At 45.6% G+C, this 18,750-nt stretch overlaps 1 protein-coding gene across 1 annotated transcript in view; it reads right to left on the reverse strand.

Moving 5' to 3' along the window:
• The window catches only part of SCAI (suppressor of cancer cell invasion), a 275,975-nt gene that overhangs the window by 78,404 nt on the left and 178,821 nt on the right, over positions 1 to 18,750 (reverse strand). Inside the window, 1 exon segment of the mRNA XM_030206106.1 lies at positions 391 to 543. Within this exon segment, the coding sequence (XP_030061966.1) occupies positions 391 to 543 (153 nt within the window).

Here is an 18,750-nt window from a genome sequence, read left to right on the forward strand (position 1 = left end):
TAACCTTCCCTGCTGTGTCACTCCACTGACTGGCAACTTTGAGATCACTTGAAATGGTAACTCCTGCATTTCTTTTCTACTTAATAGTTACCAGTTCTTGTCCTTCAAAGTGATTAGCAGCTAATTAAAAAAGTCATTTAAAATGAATTTTCTCAGACTAAACACGAGGCATCAACATGTCCTGGGCATCTCTGTAAAGCTCTTTCATCTTGGTTGCTGAGGAAAGGCATTATGTGATAAATACACTTTTTAAAATTGTTTTTTTACTTACAGACCAGATCCTTTTGATCTGTTAAGCTATTTCACAGTAAAGGCAGTGAGGTGATGTTTTAGTATCACCGCTACAAGAAACAGTTATAGTGCTTAAGCTGGGATGAAGATCTTTAGTACCTGATTATTGCAGTTGCCGATAATTAGAGCGTCTGCTAAAGTCAGCTGTCCGACGATCATTCCCTGCTCCAGCAGGGGGCCCCCTCCTTCTGCCAGCCGATTCGAAATGATAGCAATGGTGTTGTCATCGTTGAGCACCATCACAGGGTCTGCCTGCAAATACAGACCAAACATGAACATTTCCAGGGCACACAGCCTCCAGAGACCAGCAGGGAGAAGTGGGAACAGTATCTTATGGGGCTCTGTAATTGCCAGGCAATATTCCCAGAGCCTCCGCAGATAAATAAAATGGAAACATAGATTAGTTAGGCTTTTAAATGCTTCCAGTGAATTGCTCTTCTGTAGCTGAAAGGAACCTGCGTCACGGAGGTTCAACTTCTGGGGCTTACTGGATTAAAATCACAAACTAAAAATCATTCTTCTGAACCTGTTGGTGCCTGCATTTACACACCACTTCAGCACATAAAATATGCAGAATACTGGCACTTTTGTGGGTTAAGTGTACACTGACACACACAAGTGGAAGCAGGGAGACCAAGCACTATTCTCTAAGGGTGCACTTAAATGGTATAGGACTAGATTCTATATATGACACCCAAAAAAATTGGCACAAAAAAGCGCTATTCTATAAGCCATGCTTAAAGTTAGGTACGGTTTATAGAATAGCACTTATACCCGGGAATTGTGCCTAACTTTGGGCGGGGCAATTTGAACCAACTAAAACATGGTGCAAATCTACACGCCTAAATTAGGCGTGAATCACTATTACTTTATAACAATGTCAGTTAATTGGGCATGCACCCAAATTTATGAGTACGATTTTTGTCAAATTTTATAGAATTAAGGGGATAGTGCATAAATGCAAGGGGGCCATTCACATGGATAGAACATGGGAGGGGCATAGGCAGGGCTAGCATGCATGCAAATTACAGAATCTGTCAGTTATGCACCCCCTTGCTACATTTAGGTCCTGTAGTTACACCAGGTGTATAACTTCTATAACTGTGGGTGCATATCATGTAGGCGCACCAATGCCAGAGTTAAGATTGCATTACATTACATTACAGTTTCTCTTCTATTCCTCAGATACCAAGAAGTTCTATGTAGATTCCAAGAAAAGAAGGGACTAGGTATATCCTAGGACCTAACATCTTAGCAATAACAATAACTTCAATAGTGTACCTCTAGATGTTTTTTTTTAATAAAAAAGATGTTAAGGCCTTGCAGAATATCAAATTCACAGTGAAGCACCGGTGTACATGTCAAGCCTCATAGACTTACCAACCAGGATTTTCGCCACGACATCATAACGCACAATTCCTGAATCTCCACTACCCAGCTGCAAAGGACCTAAAATAAATACTAACAGATGCATCAGGTTTCTCCTACATAGCACGCAACCTTTGGAATGCACTACCAAATCCACAAAAACAACACACGACATAACTAATGTCCGAAAAGTACTAAAAAAACAACCTATTTAATAAGGCCATACCACATGATCCCTCCTAAATAACCATAAGAACAAAATTCATACCAGAAACTGCACAAAACGGAACTCTAATATCCCTGACTGTTAAGCTAATTATCACGACTGAACTTTAACCCAATACCTTTTATTTCTCATTACGAAAATGATTTTCTTTACCTGATTGCCTAATCCACTCTGTCACCTGCTTTATACTATGCATTTCTCATTCCGTAATTGGCGATCGCCATTACGAAAAATTAAGGCATATTGAGCCTGCAAATAGGGGAAAAATGTGGGATACAAATGAGGCATATTTTCAAAGCACTTTGGGAGGCTAAGTTCCATAGGTTTCTATGGAACTTTGGGAGGCTAAGTGCTTTGAAAATGAGCTTGATATGCTACAAAATAAATAAATAATGTTTTACCACCCTAAATCAGGGGTTCTCAACCCAGTTCTCAGGATATACCTAGCCAGTCAGGTTTTTGGAATATCCTCAATGAATATGCATGAGACAAATTTGCATGCACTGTCTCCACTGTATGCAAATCTATCTCATGCATATTCAGTGTTGGTATCCTGAAAACCCGACTGGCTAGATGTGTCCCTAGGACAGGGTTGAAAACCAAAGCCCTAATTTGATGAGGAAGATTATTGCAGATAACAGCTGCTTAGTAAGCCAAGCTTGATACAAAAAGTTTCCTAAAATGCAAGCTCCTAGGATATGGAAAGTGTAACAATAAAGTATTTCAGGGGTCTCAATTCTGTTGCCTTTTGGAAGACATGCCATATCTAACAGACATTGAGAAGCCCTACTATTTATTATAATAGTAGTCTATAAAGGAATCCGGGAACCCAGATTTCATTATACATTGGACTTTGATTGTGCAGCATTGGGGGTGCCTAAAAGGAAGTGGCTAGTTACAAACTGCCCCTAAGAGCTTGATTTTAACACAAGGTCTAAAAGATGTCTATTTCAAAACCATTCTATAAAGGCAAAGCAGATGTCTATGTGCCTTTATAAAATACATTCCCAGAACCAGCCCCAATACTGCACAAAAGCTTTGTCTAGGTCTGAAAATGTTTCAGACCCACAACACATGACTGCAGGCATCCTGTCACACTGATTCTGCACTTATGTGTTTCCAATACACCGGCTCAGCAGATAACAGAGGCCTGTAAAGGCTCTCTGCATGCTCTCTGTGACTGTATAATATGTAAGTCCTTACAGACCAGGGATGCACACGGTCCAATCCTGCACCCCTGTGGGCTGGGATCAATTTTTGTGCTCCACCATATTTGTGCCCTATAAAGCCCCACCTGCTCGTACAACCTTTGATACAATGCTGATTTGTGCATGTATTCTATTTGTGTATGTGCATATTTCATACAATACATGGTACATTTTATTTATTTATTTAAAATATTTACAGCCCACTCCATCCTTCCATTCTAGGTGGGTTACAAGAGTAAGATACATAAAAAAAAGCATCATAAGTGACGATATAAACATTTAAATAAAAATGCCTGAGTAAATAAGTGAGCTAATGCATTGTAGTTCAAAAGGTAGAGAGCAGTGGCATAGTAAGACAGCTAATTTTGGGTAGGCCTGAGCCCAAAGTGGGTGGGCACAAAATTTTCTCTCCCCTGCTCTACCCAACAGACTCTCGCCAAATATAGAACAAGGGATTATAAATTAGAAATAAAAATATTTAGACAAAAAAACAGAAATGCATTTCTCTTAACAATGCTCAAAGAAGTAGTAATAAGAGATCTGAACTGGTTCTCAGAATTTCTAAAGCACAGATCCATTCAAGTTAAATGGCAACAATCTCAATTTCAACCATGGCCCATGAAACATGGAGTTCCACAAGGCTCCCCACTCTCCCTTATTCTCTTTAACTTCTATCCAGAGATATAGGAAAAAATTTAACTCCTTACAAAATCAAAGATTACTCCTATGTGGATGACATTATTCTGAAGGTCATGGTTCACAGTAGGCTCAGGCAGACTTCGTTATGTGACACAGAAGCATCCACCCTCACAAGTGTTGCCCCTACAAATTCTTTTGCTCCATTACAGCACTGTGATGTTCCTGATAATAGAACTGAGGCAGAAGAAAAAGCACTGAAGGTAGAACAAAAAGATATGAAGGTACAAAAAGAGAAAAGACACCCCCAAATCACTAATGTTGAAACACATACCAGAAATGTAAATGGAAAGCGAGTGACCACAAATGCTCGCACTCTAAGCAATAAAGTTCATGATCTTCAAGCCCTGATGTTGGAGGCAGACTTGGACGTTGTTGCAATCACAGAGACATGGCTCAATGGTTCCCATGAATGGGATGCAAACATACCAGGCTATAATCTATTTAGGAAGGATAGAGATGGTCGTAAAGGTGGAGTTGTAGCTCTGTATGTGAGAAACGATATAGCAGCGACTGAAATGACAGGGGCCTGGGGAAAGGAAGAAGCGATATGGATCACCTTCCGTTAAAATAATTTGCTTATTTTTATAGGCTTTTTCTTATATGTAATTTCCTAGTGTCTTGATCCCTTTATTGGGGATGAATGTAAACCTTGTATATTCTACTTTAAACCAATATTGGTTATAAGTATGTTTTCTCTTTTTTACCTTTTTGTTTTAATTTCTGATATTTCCCATATCTATTGTTAATTTATTAGGTCTGCCATCTCCGTTTGCGCAGCGGAGCCATGGCCCTTTTACTACCCTGGACAGAATTGCCTATCCCCTCTAAATACTTAATTATCCCAACCTGGTATCTGCTCATGACAGTGTTACTGTTACGTCTGTGGCCGTGACCACCCTCAGACTTACCCTGTTTCTGGGAGTCAGTGGCTGTGCTGGCTTCTGCTTGTCTCTGTGTCTGTCTCTGTCTTAGTTTCTCTCTGGCTCTGTGTGCTGATTGCCCTACTGAACCTCACCTGTGTGGGCTATGCCTTTTCCAAGATGGCTGCCGCCGACTCCTCTATGCCAGTATCCAAGATGGCTCCCGCTGGGCTGACTTCTCTGTGTGTCAAGCCTCTGTTTGGATGCAAGGTGATTGCTGCAGCTGTGCCTCTGGTGTGGAAGGGCTTTATTAATCACTTAGAGACTACAGCCCTGGCCTTTGCATTTCATCTAGGGCCCTGGTGTATAGAGTGCTCTGTACACTGTTTCAGTGTTTGCTCTGTGTGAGTTTCTATGTTTGACTAGATAGCTTAGGCACCGTGTGGCTTGTTAGCCTGTGTATAGCTTTTCTAGTGCTCTGTGTTTGTTTAGACTAGCCAGCTTAGGCACCTTGTGGCTTGTTAGCCTGTGTATAGCTTTGCTAGTGCTCTGTGTTTGTTTAGACTAGCCAGCTTAGGCACCGTGTGGCTTGTTAGCCTGTGTATAGCTTTGCTAGTGCTCTGTGTTTGTTTCCAGTGCATGACTTGTTAGCTTGGGCACAGCTTTGTTGTTAGCTGGTGTATAGCTTTCAAGTCTCCTGAGTGTGCTCTGTGTATGTTTCTTGTGTATGACTGGTTTGCCTGGGTATAGCGTTTCTATTAGCCTAGGTACAGTTTACTAGTCATTGTGTTTAAACCTGCCGACTGCCAGAACCCGGACAGTCCCTGCCTGTCGGCCCTGCCTGCGCCTAGGTGCCAGGGGGCACTCCTGGATCTTCATTCCTGCTGTTCCTGCTTGCAAGTTCCAGTTCCGGGTTTTCCTGTAAGTCCTACCGGCTGCCAGAACCTGAGGGCTCAACTCTCGGGGAAAGGTGGTCAAGCGTAGGTGAAGCCTAGGTCCAGTGTGTTCCAGTCCAGCGGGTTTCACTCCTGTATGTTCCAGTCCTGTGGGGCCCTCCAGTGTATTCCAGTCCAGCGGGCTCCACTCCAGTGCGCACCCGTCCGGTGCGTTCCAGTTCCGTGTATTCCGGTGTAGAACTCCAGTCCGGGGTTCCGGTCCAGTTTTGTCTCATCTCTACCTTGGAGGTGATCTTGCCTGCCACTGCCGCTCCACGGTAGTGGGCCATGGGCTCACGAACCCAGTGCTCCCGGGGAAGAAGCCTGACAGTATGCCAAGGTCCTCGAGCACGCGACAGTTACACAGTCAAGGCAGTATGAACCTATGTAATTAGAAAGGAACCCAGTATTTAGCAGATAAAGAAATATAATGTATTAGCATTGATATCTTACCCAAAGACAGTACAAGCAAATCAGGCAGTCACATGGTGGAACAGCATTACATGACACGTCCTCTCTCTCTGACCTTCTGGAGTCTTCTGAAGTCTTCTGAACTAATACCCTTCAGACTCCCCCTTTTATACCATTTTGGCCCCATTGATTCCAATGGACCCTAGCTTTCTCACCAGGGCTCTTGGCCCTTATCAGTTGATCAAAATGACTTCATCATATTCTCAAGCTCTAAGTATAAACAAGATATGTTCAGAGCACATCTGTGAGATGACTTCACAGGTCATTTTGCTCTCTTCAGCTCCCCCCTCCCTCTACTTGCATCTGACCCTCTACTATCTTTCATTTTAATCAAAACATCTTAGCTCATGACTTCTCGCAGGTGCCAGTCTCAGGATTATTTACAAGAGCAAATGCCCCCTCCCTTGCCAGCTCTCAGTTACCTCATTTCAGCACTTGCCACCGTGAAATGAACTGTGTCAAAGGTGATCTTTGATTTTAAGAGGCCTAGATCTTAACCTGAGCCACTGGCCTGTATTTTACTGAGAGCAAGGGCTAGCATATTTCTGCACTATGTTATTAGATGTAAATGTAAATTCATAAATAAAGAATTTAAAAAAAAAAAAAGAGATGATAGAACCTCTGTCCACGTGGGTGTTGTCTACAGACCTCCAACACAATTGGAGGAATTAGATAAAGATCTGATTGTGGATATTCAAAAGTTGGGAAAGAAGAGAGGTGCTGCTGCTGGGAGATTTCAATCTGCCGGATGTAGATTGGAAGGTTCCATCTGCGGAATTGGAAAGAAGTAGAGAGATCATAGATGCTTTCCAAAGTGATCTGCTCAGACAAATGGTGACGGAACCCACGAGGGAGGGAGCGACGCTGGATTTGGTGCTCACAAATGGGGAGAGTGTATCAAATGTGTCACAGTCGTGCCCTGGTTTCAGGCTCTCAGTCATCTCGACCCCTGGTGGCCAGGCCTGGTGGCTGCATTGGATTGTCTGTGTGCTGTTTCCCGTTCCAGACTTCAGCCCAGTCCAGTCCGGAATCCGGAACTTCCGGCCTGCCAGACTTGCTTGTCTTGTTTGAGCCTGCACAGCACCCGTAGCTGCCTGGTGATTGCTGCAGCTGAATCTCTTATTAGCCATTTGAAAACTCTCTGCTTTGCCTTTGCATCGCCTAAGGCCCTGGTTTGTTGGTGCTTGTTGCACTTCTGCCTAGTTTGGCTTTTATTCTAGTTCTTGTCTGATTCTGGTTAGTCAGTGTGTAGTTTGGCTTAGGGTTTGTTTGTTTCCTAGTCTTGTTCCTTGTTCATCTTTTGTGTTTAGTTTCTGTCTGTGTTTCTTGTTCAATAGCTGCCAGCCTCTATGCCAGCCTCAAATGTTATACCCAGCTCCATGACAGCACCATGCAGGTCCCTGGAGCAGTTTTTAGTGGGTACTGCAGTGCACTTCAGGCAGGTGAACCCAGGCCCATCCCCCCCTACCTGTTACACTTTTGGTGGTAAATGGGAGCCCACCAAAACCCACCCGAAACCCCCCTTTACCCTTTAAGGGCTATGGTAGTGTTGTACAGTTGTGGGTAGTGGGTTTGGGGGGGCTCAGCACACAAGGTAAGGGAGCTATGCACCTGGGAGCAATTTCTGAAGTCCACTGCAGTGCCCCCTAGGGTGCCTGGTTGGTGTCCTGGCATGTGAGGGGGACCAGTGCACTATAAATGCTGGCTCCTCCCATGACCAAATGGCTTGGATTTGGCCTGGTTTGAGATGGCCGCCATTAGTTTCCATTATCGGCAAAAACCAATGGCGGCCATCTCTAACACCGGCGATCTCTAAGGCCGGCCCAAATGTTGAGATTTAGCCAGCCCCGACCATATTATCGAAACGAAAGATGGCCAGCCCTGTTTGATTATGCCCCTCCACATTATTCCCAGGAACAAACCCATCATCAATATACTCACAAATGAAAGAAATCTTCATGACTCTATATGAGTGGTTCTGTGCCCTGAAACTGAAAATTAACCTTGATAAAACCAACATACTATGGGTAGGAAACAAAACAAAACAAAACAGAAACAACCAGAATAGGCAGGATCACCAATCCTACTGAAAAATGAAATCAAATCTTGGGAGTATGGATAGACTCACACCTCAATATGACTTCACAAATAAACAATCTAATACATAAAAGCTTCTTCAATTTAAAACTTCTCTGGCACATGAAACATCTACTTGACCAAACCTATTTTTGCCTTATAGTGCAGGCTAAGGTTCTTAAAGGACTTGACTATTGCAATATTGTTTATTTAGTACTCCCTCCGGGCCCCCTTGTCCCCCGTGCACATCTCTCCTTCATTCCTTCCCTCACCCCACAAATCTCCCTCTGACCCTCTCTCTTGAATGGGTCCCAGGTAGCGCAGCAATTTCACACCTGCCTGCCACTTACCCTGAAGCCTCTCCTCTGTTGTGTCCTGCTGCCCAGGCACAGAAACAGGAAATTGTGACAGAGGAGGGCAGGATGCAGCAGAAGAGAGGCTTCCAGATTAGTGGCAGGCAGTGTGTAGGCATCGCTGCCGCTACCAGGGACCGATTGAATAGAGCGATGCAGGACCATGGGAGCCCGGCCTGTTTCCTCCACGCCGTGCTGTCAAGGTGCACCTGCTGTTGGGTGGGCCCAGTCCCAACTGGACCCACCTGTGGCTACACCCCTGGAAGAGAGGGTCATTTTTGAAAGGGTGTCTAAGTCAGAATAGAGTCATCCAGCTCATAACATCCAAAACAGATGTCCATCTAACATGTAGTTTCCAACAGGAAATACGTCAGGATCTTCTGTTCGAAAATACTTGAGATGGCCGTCTATGCACTGAGGACATCCAGCATGAACAGCCACTTTATGAACTGGAATGTCCAAATTACGAACTGCCAAAAAGTAGTGATAAGGACATCTGTATGGCACCATTCGTAGAAGAATGGCCACACAAATGTGCCTGGAGAACAGAGGGGCAGCTTAATGGTTAGTGCAGTAGACTTTAAACCAAGGGACCCAGTTCAAATCCCACTTCTAACTCTTATTTTGTAATTGTGAGCCTCCATGAATATAAAAATATTTACAGCACCTGAACGTACACAACCTCAGTAGCCTTCAGGCTTGCAGGTGGCTTAGAGGGGCATTTTTGAAAGGGACGTCCACATTTCGATTTGGACGTCCTCAAAAAACGTCCCGATCCAGGGGCAGGGAAACCTGTATTTTCGAAACGAAAGATGGACGTCCATCTTTCGTTTCGATAATACGGTCAGGGACGTCCAAATCCTGAAATTTGGTCTTCCTTAGAGATGGTGGTCCCTAGACATGGACGTTTCTGCTTTTCAGCGATTTTCGAAACCAAGGACATCCATCTTAGAAACGACCAAATGCAAGCCATTTGGTCGTGGGAGGAGCCAGCATTTGTAGAGCACTGGTCCCCCTGACATGCCAGGACACCAACCGGGCACCCTAGGGAGCACTGCAGAGGACTTCATAAATTGCTCCCAGGTACATAGCTCCCTTACCTTGTGTGCTGACCCCCCAAACCCCACTACCCACAACTGTACACCACTACCATAGCCCTTACGGGTGAAGGGGGGCACCTTGATGTGGGTACAGTAGGTTTCTGGTGGGTTTTGGAGGGCTCACTGTTTCCTCCACAAACGTAACAGGTAGGGGGGGGTATGGGCCTGGGTCCGCCTGTCTGTGATGGACCTGAGTATGACATCTGAGGATGACACAGAGGCTGGCAATCAATATTTTGAAAGATATTGTTTGAGGGTGGGAGGGGGTTAGTGACCACTAGGGGAGTAAGGGAAGGTCATCACTGATTCCCTGCGGTGGTCATCTGGTCTTTTTGGGCACCTTTTTGTGCCTTGGTCGTAAGGAAAACACGACCAGGTAAAGTCGTCCAAGTGTTCGTCATGGACGTCCTTGTTTCTTTCGATTATGGGTCAAGGACGTCCAAGTGTTAGGCATGCCTAAGTCCTGCCTTCGCTACGTCTCCGACACACCCCCTTGAACTTTGGCCGTCCCTGCAACAGAAAGCAGTTGGGGACGTCCAAAATCGGCTTTCGATTATACTGATTTGGACGACCCTGGGAGAAGGATGACCATCTTCTGATTTATGTCAAAAGATGGGCGTTGTCCTCTTTCGAAAATGAGCCCATTATTGTCCTGTTTCTGGAGGGCTCACAATCAATCAATAAATAAAAAAGAATGTTACAATTAAATTCTCCTGCAAAAGATGTGCCATTTCCAAACTGTACTAACAAACCCAACTTCAGGTCTTGTCTCACTCTTTCGTTCAATCCACAACTCTGACCCCAAGCATATTAAAAGTGGAAACTTATGAATTAACTTGTGGCTTCCTATAACAAACCCTTCATGAACCAAAATGTCTGAAGTCCACAAAGTTACTTCTAGCAATGCTTTCATCTCTGTTTTAATAATTCAGATTTAATAAATTTACTGGTTGCCTCTTAGAAGATAGGGTATGTTTTAGTCTGATAAATAAACTATTAATGGATACTGAGAGCAATGCTATTTATGCCCACATTTAATGCTGTGCACATTTCATCAACAATGGTATAGAACATGAAGCTTTACTGGAAGGAGACACCTTCACTTCTGGCAATCCTTCCTTAAGCCTTAACTACAAGAGTGCTGGGGGCATTATACAGTATAACTGTATAAATCAAAGGCAGCCATTTTACACGGTGGAACACTATGTTTCTTGGCCAAGATCCAAGTGATAGTCAAAGGGGGTCCCCTTTCCTTCCAGTGACATGGGTGGCTGGCCAGACCTCCTCCAATGATGCACATCTATGGAAGTCAACCACAGAACTCAGCTCCATGCAACATGTAAAAGTTTATTTCTGCTGCTGCTATGACCATGATGACTTGGCTCAGCCTTTTCCAACTCTCTAGCTGTGGACTGAGGCCAAGCCTTTCATAACCTTTTGACTGGAACTGAGGGGATTGGGGGAATATGGAACTTTAAGTGTCCTAGAGGTTGGAGGGGGGGGGGGGGAGTGGAACAGTAGAAATTTGGAAGTTTAATGTCCTACTATGGCTCTTATGAAAATAGTTTAAGCCTACAATTATTTGCCCAGGATTATAACCATGGCTAGGGCAGGAGGATTAAACCAGGACCATACCAAGCAGGACCCCCTAGCATCCCCACCAAGACGAGGAAAGCAATTTTGGCACCTGGTCTCCTTTACACTAGAACAGTGCTCGCATAGTCCTCAGTATAGCCCTGGATAAACCCCCTGTTAAAAGAAAACAATTTGACCTCGAGGAAATGGCATTCAGGCAACATCAACATGGGACAAAGTACTGGCCAGCTCCTTACTAAGCAAGTAGAGGGAAATATTAAAGGCTGTATGACATATCGCAGTCTCCTTTGGTCAAAGTGTTTGCCAGGTCTGAAAAGCTGCCATAAGACAGGGAGAGAAACACCCCAGTTCAATTTGTTATCTCTTCTATTGCTTCTCACACAGAAAGAGAAAATAAAAGACATTACTGGCTGCACAAAAAAGGTTTGAAGCATCAGCAGAGTCACGGCTCATTTCCCAAGCTTGATGCATTACTTCTAAGACAGAATGTGCAGTGTCAGCGCTACCTCTCGGGCAGAATTTTTGCTTGCATCATCCTGCTGACAGTGGCTGCATCTCAGCAACATGCCCCTGGGCATTCTGCACCCAAGCCAAAGGAGAATGAAGAGGTTCTTCCAGGACACAGAGTCCTGAAATGCCTGTCGAAACAGAAATAAAGCACAGAGAACAAGAAACAGAATACAACTGTGTAAAACTACAAAGCTTTTTTTTTCCCTTTTACCGGGTATTGAAAAAAAAGCTTTGTCTAGGTCTGATAATGTTTCAGACATAAAAAATGTGTCTGCAGACATCAGTCACACTGCATCTGCTCTTATGAGTTTCCAATACACCAGCAGGTAGATAACAGAGGCCTGTAAATACTCTGTGAACTCTCACCCTAATTTTATATAATGCGCCATAAGTTAGACACCAATGATGCACCTAACTGTAGGCACTCAAACGGAAGTTAAGAGCCCAAATGGGTGGTAAACTGAAGTTAGACTCCAAATGGGGGTAAATGTTAGTTAGGTGCCCAAATGGGGGTTAATGTTAGGTGCCCAAATGGGGTAAAAGGAAGTCACCCAAATGGGGGTAAAAATTAGTTAGGCACCAAAATGGGGGTAAATGGAAGTTAGGCACCCAAATGGCATAAATGGAAGTGAAGAACCCAAATGGGGTAAAAGGAAGTTAGGCGCTCAAATGGGGGTTAAACTTTAGTTAGGTGCCCAAATGGGGTAAATGTTATTTAGACACCCAAATGAGGGTTAAACATTGGTTAGGTGCCCAAATGGGGGTAAATTTTAGACGCCCAAATGGGAATAAATGGAAGTTAGACACCAAAATGTGAATAAACAGATGTTAGATGCTCAAATGGGGGTAAATGGATGCTAGACACCCAAATGGGGGTAAACATTAGTTAGGTGCCCAAGTTAGGCACTCAAAAGGGGGTTAAACGTTAGTTAGGTGCCCAAATGGGGGTAAATGTTAATTAGACTCCCAAATGGGGGTAAACAATGTTAAATAGATACCAAAATGGGGGGGTCAATGTTAGGCACCCAAATGGGGGTAAATGGAAGTCAGATGCTCAAATGGGGGTAAAGCGAAGATACTTACTTGTAGCAGGTATTCTCCGAAGACAGCAGGCTGATTGTTCTCACATGTGGGTTGACGTCTGCAGCGGCCCAGGAATCGGAAATTTTGCAAGCAAAATAAACACAAGGTTTTGCCAGAGAGTTCTGGCGCGCAAGTCGTGCACACTGCGCACAACTTCCCGGTCGTCGCGCGAGCGTGCTTCTTCAGTTTTATCAAAAAGCATAAATAGAAACCAATAATAACAACTCCAAAGGGGAGGTGGGCGGGTTTGTGAGAGCAATCAGCCTGCTGTCCTCGGAGAATACCTGCTACAGGCAAGTAACTTCGCTTTCTCCGAGGACAAGCAGGCTGTTTGTTCTCACATGTGGGGTATCCCTAACACCCAGGCTTACTCAAAACAATGAACAACGGTCAATTGGGCCTCGCAACGGTGAGGACATAAAATAAATTTACCTGAAACCATAAACAACTAACTGACAGTGCAGCCTGGAACAGAACAAAAATGGGTCTAGGGGGGTGGAGTTGGATTCTAAACCCCAAACAGATTCTGCAGCACTGACTGCCCAAACCGACTGTCGAGTCGGGTATCCTGATAGAGGCAGTAATGAGATGTAAATGTGTGGACTGATGACAACGTAGCAGCTTTGCAAATCTCTTCAATGGAGGCTGACTTTAAGTGAGCCAATGACGCAGCCATGGCTCTGACATTTTGAGCCGTGACATGACCCTCTAGAGTCAACCCAGCCTGGGCATAAGTGAAGGAAATGCAATTTGCTAGCCAATTGGAGATTGTGCGTTTTCCGATGACAACTCCCCTCCTGTTTAGATCAAAAGAAACAAACAACTGGGCGGACTGCCTGAAGGGCTTTGTCCACTCCATGTAAAAGGCCAATGATCTCCTGCAGTCCAAGGTATGCAAACTGCTTTTGCTAGAGTGGGTATGAGGACGGGGAAAAAATGTTGGCAAGACAATTAACTGGTTCAGATGGAACTCCGACACCACCTTTGGCAGGAACTTAGGGTGCGTGCGGAGGACTACTCTGTTGTGATGAAACTTGATATAAGGTGCATGCACTACTAAGGCCTGAAGCTCACTGACTCTACAAGCTGAAGTAACAGCTACCAAGAAAACGACTTTCCAGGTCAAGTACTTCAGATGGCAGGAATTCAGTGGCTCAAAAGAAGCTTCCATCAGCTGGGTGAGAACGACGTTGAGATCCCATGACACTGGTGGACGTTTGATAGGGGGCTTCGACAAAAGCAAACCTCTCATAAAGCAAACAACTAAAGGCTGTCCAGAGATAGGCTTACCCTCTACACGGCGATGATAAGCACTAATCGCACTAAGGTGAACTCTTACGGAGTTGGTCTTGAGACCAGACTCTGATAAGTGTAGAAGGTATTCAAGCAGAGTCTGTGTAGGACAAGAAAGAGGATCTAGGGCCTTGTTGTCACACCAGATGGCAAACCTCCTCCATTTGAAAGAGTAAGACCTCTTCGTGGAATCTTTCCTGGAAGCAAGCAAGACTCGGGAAACACCCTCTGAAAGACCCAAGGAGGCAAATTCTAAGCTCTCAACGTCCAGGCCATGACAGCCACAGACTGGAGGATGGGATGCAGAAGCGACCCCTCATTCTGGGTGATGAGGGTTGGAAAACACCCCAATCTCCACAGTTTCTCGGAGGACAACTCCAGAAGAAGAGGAAACCAAATCTGACGCGGCCAGAAGGCAGCAATCAGAATCATGGTTCCGTAGTCTTGCATAAGTTTCAGCAAAGTCTTCCCTACTAGAGGTATGGGAGGATATGCATACAAAAGGCCTGTCCCCCAATGCAGGAGAAAGGCATCTGATGCTAGTCAGTTGTGGGCCTGAAGCCTGGAAGATTTTGCGGACAACGTCCATGTTCAGTGACCACTCGTGAGGTTGCATTATCCTGCTCAACCTGTCGGCCAGACTGTTGTTTACGCCTGCCAGATAAGTGGCTTGGAGAAACATGCCGTGACGGCGAGCCCAAAACCACATCTGGACGGCTTCCTGATAAAGAGGGCGAGATCCGGTGCCCCCCTGCTTGTTGGTGTAATATATGGCAACCTGATTGTCTGACTGAATCAATATAATTTGGTTGGACAGTCGATCTCTGAAAGCCTTTAGAGTGTTCCAGATTGCTCGCAATTCCAGGAGATTGATCTGAAGGTCCTTTTCTTGAAAGGACCAAGCTCTTTGAGTGTGAAGCCCATCCACATGAGCCCCACCCCCACCCCAGAAGGGATGCATCCATCATCAGCACTTTTTGTGACTGAGGAATTTAGAATGGACGTCCCAAGGTCAAATTGGTTCGAATTGTCCACCACTGCAGAGAATTCCAGAAGTCGGTGGACAGTTGGATCACATCCTCTAGATCTCCCGTAGCTTGGCACCACTGGGAGGCTAGGGTCCATTGAGCTGATCTCATGTGCAGGTGTGCCATGGGAGTTACATGAACTGTGGAGGCCATGTGCCCCAGGAGTCTCAACATCTGCCGAGCCGTGATCTGTTGAGACGCTCGTACTAAGGACACTAGGGACAGGAGGTTGTCCGCCCTTGCCTCGGGAAGATAAGCACGAGCTGTCTTTGTGTTCAACAGAGCTCCAATTAATTTCAATTCCTGAACTGGGGTGAGATGGGACTTGGAATAATTTATCATGAACCCCAGTAGCTCTAACACCTGAATAGTCATTCGCATGGACTGCTGAGCGCCTGCCTTCGAGGTGCTCTTCACCAGCCAATCGTCGAGATAAGGGAACACATGCACTCCCAGTCTGCGTAGCGATGCTGCAACTACCGCCAGACACTTTGTGAACACTCTGGGCGCGGACGCCAGACCAAAGGGCAGTACACAGTACTGAAAGTGCTGTGTTCCCAGCCAAAATCAAAGATACTTCCTGTGAGCTGGAAGTATCGCGATGTGTGTGTAAGCATCCTTTAAGTCCAGAGAGCATAGCCAATCGTTCTCTTGAATCATGGGAAGAAGGGTGCCCAGGGAAAGCATCCTGAACTTTTCTCTAACCAGAAATTTGTTCAGGGCCCTTAGGTCTAGGATGAGACGCATCCCCCCTGTCTTTTTCTGCACAAGGAAGTACCTGGAATAGAATCCCAGCCTTTCTTTCCCTGGTGGAACGGGTTCGACCGCAATGGCCTTCAGAAGGGCGGAGAGTTCCTCTGCAAGTACCTGCTTGTGCTGAGAGCTGTAAGAATGAGCTCCCGGTGGGCAATTTGGAGGTTTTGATTCCAGATTGAGTGTGTATCCTAACCGGAGTATTTGAAGAACCTACCAGTCGGAGGTTATAAGAAACCACCTGTGGTGAAAAAATATCAACCTCCCTCCAACCGGCAAGTCATCCGGCACGGACACTTTTATTGAGGCTATGCTTAACTGGAGCCAGTCAAAAGCCCGTCCCTTGCTTTTGCTGGGGAGCAGTATGGGCCTTAGACGCATGCTGTTGACGAGAACGAGTACGCTGGGGCTGAGCCTGGGCAGGCTGCCGAGAAGCAGGAGTGTACCTAGGATAGGAATAGGGAGCACTCCTCTTCCCCCCAAAAAAACCTCCTAGATGAGGAGGCAGTAGCAGAAGGAGCCCAGTGGGAGAGAGAATCCATAGCATCATTATGCTTCTTGATCAACAAGATCCTCTACTTTTTCTCCACAAAGGTTGTCCCCCCAGAAAGGAACATCTGCCATCCGCTGCTGGACAGAATGATCCAGGTCAGAGACATGCAGCCATGAGAGTCTGCACATCACTATACCTTGAGCAGCGATCCTGGATGTCACGTCAAAAGTACCCCTGGCCAGGAACTTGCGACACGCCTTCTGCTGCCTGACCACCTGGCGAAAAGGCTTGGCCAGCTCCATAGGGAGCGCATCAACCAAGCTGTACAGTTGACGTATCGAGTCCCGCAAGTGGACGCTCGTGAAGAGCTGGTATGACTGGATCTTGGCAGCAAGTATAGCGGCCTGATACGTGTTTCAGCGTGAAACTGCAAAGGGGGGGTGTGCATGTGAGCAGGTCATGGACCGGTCACACAATTAGGTGCCAAACTTATAGAATAGGGTTCTGCATCTAAATGCCAACATTTACACCTGCCTTTTACATGCTGTAAGTGCTGCCACCTAAAGTTGGTTGCCTAAATGCCAATTTAGGTTCTATTCTATAAAGGAATCTGGGCACCCATATGCTGTTATAAAAGACAATCTTAGAGCATAGATTTTGGGCATCTGCCCCCTATATTCAGTTTTATTAAATGCTCATCATTGCTAGCTAAATTATCCCCTGATATTCAGTGCTGGGCCATGTCCAGGGATAATTTGGGGCGGGCAGGCTGCCGGAATTTATGCGGGCCTGGCCGATATTCTGCCAAGGCTGCATAAGAGTTATGTGGCCCCGGCTGAATATTGGGCCAGGGCTCCCCCTTCTTTCCTTCCCCCTCTCCCCAGCCCGCGGCATGAACCCCACCTCCTCCCCAGTCGTCCAAGTAGCCATGGTGGTCATTAGGGGCAGGAGCGCAGGCCCCTTGCTCCTGCCCCATGTGGCCGCTGAATGAAAATGGTTGCCACGACCTCTCACAGCAGCTTGTGGTACTATACAGTACCGCGGTACTGCACAGTACTGTGAGCTGCTGCGATAGGTCGCGGCAGCCATTTTCATTCAGCAGCCACAAGGGGCAGGAGTGAGGGGGCCTACACTCCTGCCCCCAATGACCACCACAGACCACCAGGGCTACAGGTAGACGTGGGGGAGAGGACCTACATGGAAGGCTGGGGTGGGTGGGGGGGGGGTCCTCTGTGGGTGGTCATGCTGAGGGCTGGGGGAGGGGGAAGGAAAGAGGGTCACTGTCCAGGGGAACAGGAGTGGGCTCAGAGACCTATATTCAGTGCCGGGACCCGCATAGCTAGGCCAGTCAAACGTTAATACAGATTTTGAGCTGTCCTAAATTTGGCAGCTAAGCTATGCAGGTCCTGAAACTGAATATTCCTGGCACCCATAAAACCCTGGGCTCCTCCCTAATGCCGCTCCCCATACCGCCCCTGACCTGCCCCTATTTTGATCGCACGGGTCAGAGGCGTTATTCAGTGGCACTGCCTACTTTAGTTCCGCTGAATACCTGGGGGTAGGTAGGCAGCAACAAGCGATTTAAACAGGCAGGAGTCTCTCCTACCCACTTAAATCACTTTGAATATCGGCCCCCTAATTTTTAGTACACCTAAGTTTTAGCACCCTTATAGAATTGCTCACTCTCTCGTCTGTGGTACGCAAGTCCATATGGGCCTACAGACTGAGAAACACATGTTCCGCTCCTGATCTTTTCACAGTCAATACAGTATAAAAAAGCAGCTCTGTTTAATATTCTGTGGCTCAATCAAAGGAGTGTGAAACAAGGACAATGAACGAACATAAGAAGAAAAACTCTCATACCAACACCGCCTCTGCATGGTTGTCTGTCGGTCCATAATACTAATTAGCAACCTCAAAGTCAGCATTCTATTACCATCATGTTCAAATGTAAACATATTTTAATCCTTGAGGAACATTTTGCAAACGGCGACATGACAAAAACAGCATGAATGGCTCAAGCCAAAAACCAAAACACAGTGATTCTGCCCTGCCAAAAATTCTTAATGTGTCACATCCAGCAGCCCACACTTTATTACAAACCTTGGCTACAGTTCACTCAAGTCTTGTAAATAATGCAGATAAATGGTTGTGGAAAATTATTTTTGTAGCTAGTGTTGTTTAAGCACATATCAAAATGTAAAGCAAACACTGGGCAATGACAGGCCAGCTTTAACAATGCCTGATGACATCACAGTATGCTTCAGTTATACTGAAGATGTCATAGCAAACTCCAAGATACATACTTTTAATTATTAAAACAAGAAGTACATTAATGGTGCAGCTTCCAAAACTGTGCAGGAAGGTGCCTATTCCGCAAATGTTTTCCCTTTGAAACAATTCAATA

Source organism: Microcaecilia unicolor, chromosome 6 (assembly GCF_901765095.1).
Source record: "Microcaecilia unicolor chromosome 6, aMicUni1.1, whole genome shotgun sequence".
NCBI classification, from domain to species: Eukaryota; Metazoa; Chordata; class Amphibia; order Gymnophiona; family Siphonopidae; genus Microcaecilia; species Microcaecilia unicolor.